The sequence below is a fragment of the Thunnus maccoyii genome, chromosome 11 (assembly GCF_910596095.1).
Source record: "Thunnus maccoyii chromosome 11, fThuMac1.1, whole genome shotgun sequence".
NCBI lineage: Eukaryota > Metazoa > Chordata > Actinopteri > Scombriformes > Scombridae > Thunnus > Thunnus maccoyii.
Genome location: NC_056543.1, coordinates 20298593 through 20303782, shown reverse-complemented (window position 1 = coordinate 20303782; position 5190 = coordinate 20298593). Strand labels below are relative to the sequence as shown.

The 5190-nt window shown below is 41.2% G+C and overlaps 1 protein-coding gene across 2 annotated transcripts; it reads right to left on the bottom strand.

The window, feature by feature from the left end:
* Positions 1 to 1666: 1666 nt before the first annotated feature.
* LOC121907414 (helix-loop-helix protein 2-like) lies at positions 1667 to 4231 on the bottom strand. Of its 2 annotated transcripts, none has more exons than XM_042426958.1 (2): positions 3918 to 4231; positions 1667 to 2653 (listed from the first exon to the last, which is right to left on the bottom strand). In XM_042426958.1, the coding sequence occupies exon 2, from the start codon at positions 2622 to 2624 to the stop codon at positions 2253 to 2255; it is 372 nt and encodes a 123-aa protein (XP_042282892.1). In that variant the 5' UTR covers positions 2625 to 2653; positions 3918 to 4231; the 3' UTR covers positions 1667 to 2252. The 2 variants fall into 2 exon arrangements, with proteins under 2 accessions (XP_042282892.1, XP_042282893.1); XM_042426959.1 differs by lacking the exon at positions 3918 to 4231 and adding an exon at positions 3248 to 3297.
* Between the last annotated feature and the right edge of the window lie 959 nt (positions 4232 to 5190).

Genomic DNA, 5190 nt, shown 5'->3' with positions numbered 1-5190 from the left:
CCTGCCAAATATTTTTTGAAAGTGCCTGTCCTTTTCCAAACAGTTTCCAAAGACGACTTCTCTCTTGGTTCTGTGTAACAAACCTGGCCCTTCAGGTTATGATTAAACAACAGGAAAAATGTGCAAGATTCTCTTTAAAACAGATTAAATTTTCCACAGAGGTCGAAGACTTAAAGGTGCAGTGTGTAGAATTTAAGAAAATAAGGTGAGCGGGTCCTTGTCCACGTAGCCCACCATGTTGCACCATCACGTTTCTACAGTAGCCCAGAACGGATAAACCAAACACTGGCTCTGGAGACGGCTTTTCACGTTTTGTGAGTTTCGTGGCCACCATAGCTTCTCCTATATACTTGGAAGGGGAGGGGGAGGAGGAGGGGTATTCAGTTAGTTGCAATCTGCTACCTCACCACTAGATGCCACTAAATCCTACACACTGGTCCTTTAAACAAGGTGAATATGAACCATTTACAGTTTAATTTTCCTCAAAGAAACTCCATCAGAGGGCAGTGTTGCTCCTTCAAAACGAAGACTTTCTGACAAATCTTTAACACATTGAAGAATATTATGATCGAGCATGAGAGGGAATGTCCAAAGTATAACCACGCTTCAGCTCCAAACCTGTTCACACATGAAATTTTACTCAAAGAGACTATTCAAGTCTAATATTACTGTGGCCCCATAGTGATAGCTGTGCAGACTTTAATACCTTCCAGCCTAGCTTTGGTATTTGACCCAGAATGGCTAAAACTGTAAAGAATATTAATAATCATTTATGCATGGACTTTGTTACTTTCCCTGCCCCATTTATCTTAAACTCTGATGTCAGGCTTAGCCCCATTGTATCCAGTGTGTAGAAGAAGTGTGTAGTGTGTTTAATGTGCAGTGTGGAGACAAATGGCTGTCACTCTTGCTGCTGGAGTGGACAGGAATAATACCCTGAGCCCCCTGGGCCACATTACACCGTAGAGACTCACATAAAGGGACATGAGAAGGAGTGCAGCCTGCTTCTGACTAATGGAGAGAAAAACCAAAGGGACAAGCAAGAGTTCATGTCCACAGCCTGAGCTCATACAAGATAAAAGACACCTTTAGGCAAAGCCAGGGCAGTATGTCAAACACTGACAAAAATGTAGGTCCAATAAGTTATTTATACACAAAAATTCATTTTATTGTAATGTTCTAAAAATGTTTACTGTGTGCTACTGACAGTAAGAATAAATATAAGTAATATTGACTCCTACTGCCACTTACCAAAAGACCTATAGAGTCATTCTACTTATGGTTCTGCAAAGTATTTTGGCTATTTTTTTACTTTAACATTCACTCATTTGTATGTACTGTGTATGCATTTGTGTGTGTGTGTGTGTGTGTGTGTGTGTGTGTGTGTGTGTCTCTAGAGAGAAGGCAGATGGATGGCCACTTTGGTTTGTCTAGAGAAACACCTGCCCTATCCAGAGGGAGAGCATCCCCAACAAATACCAAGACTCCACCATGGTGACAGAGATAGAGCAGTAGCTTTGCTTGAAATAAATAAATAAATAGCTAAAAAAACAAACAGCAAACACTTCCAAAATGCTTTCAGAGGACACATTTTTAGATAAAATCTAATAAGGCTTTAATTTTCAAAAAACCCTCTAGGTTCAGAAATATTGTAAGATGACTGGGATCAAAACTGCATCAAACATGTTTTTTAAACATATTTTTAGCTCACAGTTTATTTTCAAAATGGATTTCAACTGAATCCCACAGACAAAATCCCACAAGCACAGAGGACTATATTTATACATTTTGAAAGTCCAGTAGACTATACTTTTTTTGTGTAATTGCAATAAACATTATACAAACTGGTGCAAGCAGTAGTCAAGTCCCAACAGAGGCCTGAACTAAAGACAAGGCCGAAGATTTAAAGTCAAGCTTACATAGCTAGACTACACCAGCATAGCAGCTTTCAATATATTCCATCCCTTCCATCCATAACAGTAAGCCTACAGTCCTGCAGCAGTTTTTGCTCATGAAACATTTATGTGGTATTCCCATAATCATATAGGCTGAAGAGGCTACAGTGTGTCTGTGTAGCCTAGAGTTACTCCATTACATTAAAATGACCTTACAACTCCACACAAACAGACACTTTCTTTAATCCTTTATAGGACTGTTGCTTCCAGGTATCAGTCACCTGTCCTGGCTGGTTACAAACAGTCATCCAGCCTCAGTGCAGCATCCAATTAGGCAGCTCTTTGTTCCTTACATCCCTAAACATCCAGCACATGGTTGAGGTAGGAGATGTAACAAATCGCGAGTCTCAGGATCTCTATTTTGGACAGCCTCTTGTCTGGCGGGAGCGTCGGGAGCAGTTTCCTAAGCTCTGCAAAGGCCACGTTGAAGGCCACTACACGGATCCGCTCCCTGGTGGCGTGCGCAGATCGGTATTTAGCTGTCGCGCGCCTCCTCCGTCTCTTCTCCTCTCTGCTGAGACCGGGCGCGTGCACAGAGCGCGCCTTACCATCTCCATCCATGGGCTCGAACGGCATGGGCTCACCCTCCACATTGAAAGTGTCCAACAGGGTCTCTGTGTGCAGTTGTCCCCAAGGTAGATCGGGCTCGGGCTGGTCAGGACTGAGCATCACGCTCCTGTCCTTAGACTGCAGCGCTCCTAGAAAATGACAGAAGTTCAGTAAAGTAAAAAGCCCTGCTTTGTCCCTATACCTCTTTAAAACTGCTGAACAGAGAACCTGTGTGACTTAATCTATCTATTACACAGCTGTTTATTTTTACGGACTGTAATGTATATATGATTTTATGTGCGATATTGACTGATAGTGAGTAAAATATTTTTTTTAAAGCTTGTTTTATTTAATTGGATATCTAATTTATGGACATTGGCTCCTTTGCACATCTGACTTTCACCTTTTTATTGTTTTAATTCTTATGAATATGCTCTGCCTCTGTATTGGCCACAGATCATTGTGTTTTATCATTTTATAGCAATAATGTATTGTGTATGTGTCTGTTCGGTTTCATGTACATACTGAGATTATGTACATTTTGTGTGTAGCTTGTATTTTTCTACATGCAGCTGTATCCAACACTTGAACCCAAGACAAATTACCCCTTGGGGCCAATAAAGTATATCTTGTCTTATTTCATTGAAGGTAAACTTTACTTTAAAATGTGTCAGACATCTTGGAGGATGGTGGATACAAGATTTCAAACTTGAACCAAGTTTTGGATCCAGAAAGAGACTTACTATTTTAAAGTTGGCGAAATCGTAAAATTACTTGGCTTATATTGGTGATTATGTTATGTTACGTATGTTATTATAATTGCTGATTTTTGTTTTTTTGTAGAAGTTTTAAAAACTACAGAACAAAGGACTCTGACATATGAGAGACTCGTGCTGCCCCCTGCTGGCGGATCTGCACGGCTGCGTCCCAGCGACCAGCGCTGTCCGAGGTGCTGAAACAAGATCGATCGATTTATCGTCCCAAGGGGAAATGTGTTTCCATAAAGTGTGTTTTATGCGTTCCTCAAAAACACAGACACATTTGCACAGTGTGTGCTCTCACATAAAAAACAAACACATAAAGAATATCAATACCGCAAAAACAAATGCACTTTATCCTTAACCTTTCCTTATTTGCTTTAATCTTTTTAACTTCTTAATGAGCAGGTGAGCTGCTTGCCCCGGAAGAGCAGGAGTAACTTGAAGGCTCTGATTTATTTTCTAATTAATTTTCTAATTTTATCAAGACGGGGCGGGCTGTTATAAGTTAAAATAAAAATCAAAGCTTGCAATCTGAGCAACTGAGCATACACAAAGAAGCTTCCAAACATTGGAAACTGCGCAGGAGAGCAAATATTGAGTAAAATCACTGCTGGATGCAGAAAAAAAAGAAATAAATTTGATTTGAACTTACCTCACACAGAATCTCACATATGAAGCAACACCCAGCGCGCACCAACAGGTAAAGTTAGGTCTTAAGCTCCCGATCAGCCTCCATGCTATCCTGGTCTTGTTTTAGTTGAGCCAGGTCGAAGAGCTGAAAACGGGACGTGAGATTCACTTTGACTTGGGGTGAAACAGCCACGCAGCCCTGCTGGTCCTCCTCCCTGTCCGTCATACTGTCAGGTGCGCATCCCTCCCTTCAGTACGCAGCCTCGCCTGTTTGTGCGCAGGATGAGATATACCCCCATCTTTCCACGAAACAGGAGCGAAGTGACGACACGCACAGTGAGGGCGTTTGTTATCCAAACCTCTCCTTCCTTTCATTTTCCTTCCCAGCTGATAAAAACACACGTACGCGCGTAGCAAAGCTTTATAGTCAGATTTGGATGAGGTGCAGCCATTTCATTCTAAAGGTTACAACCCAGTGAACCTATTAGCCGCCTTGCTGTCCATGAGCGTAAATTAATTATAGTCCACTGGACGCGAAACTACTGGCAATGACGCCATATTTTCCAGGATCCTATTAGTATAAGGTCAAGTGAACACCCGTGTCTCAATAGAAAGTGAAATGTTTCAATCAGAAACAGGTTGAAACACCTGCTGTTGTCTGGCCATTAAACTTTAAGTGCGAACAAAGTAGAAGCAGCTCACTGTTATGATGAAAGATTGGGGTTTAAAAGCCAAATGCAGCTGATATCTAGAGAGCTAGGGATCTGTAAACCACCTTGCACAACAGAGATTGGGTCCAATAAACTAAATTTTCACTTTCGCTTTGCCATTTCATAGGCCCAGTGCTGACAGAGGTACCTGGGAAGGAGATGGTGGCGGATAAGATGTTTGTATGGGACATGAATTTAAGGCTGTACTCATTTTCCAAAGCAGGAAAAGAAGAAATTGGCACATAAGTTTGATAAAGGTTACTCTATCCATTGCCATGCAAGTTATAAACCATAAAAAGTATAAATCTTAATATTGTGATTCAGATTGTAGGCTGATGTATGGTCATGTGTGGTAGGTGTGGGATCGAGGTTCTGGCATTTTATGTTTGATCTGCTTATCTCTTAGAGGGAAATGTCAGAGCTAATCATTACTAACATAATCATCGTGAGTAAATCACCACCAGGGCGTGATGGTGGAAAATGTTTCCTCAGACACTGTCAGAAATGGCACCATAAATGCTCAATTGGGGATCATGTGTGGTTATTGAGAAGGCCTTGGCATATGGCTAACATCATTATCATTCT

What these genes read in the sequence shown, in the direction of transcription:
- LOC121907414 (XM_042426958.1), bottom strand. Translation starts at nt 2,624, where the DNA reads ATGCTCAGTCCTGACCAGCCCGAGCCCGATCTACCTTGGGGACAACTG.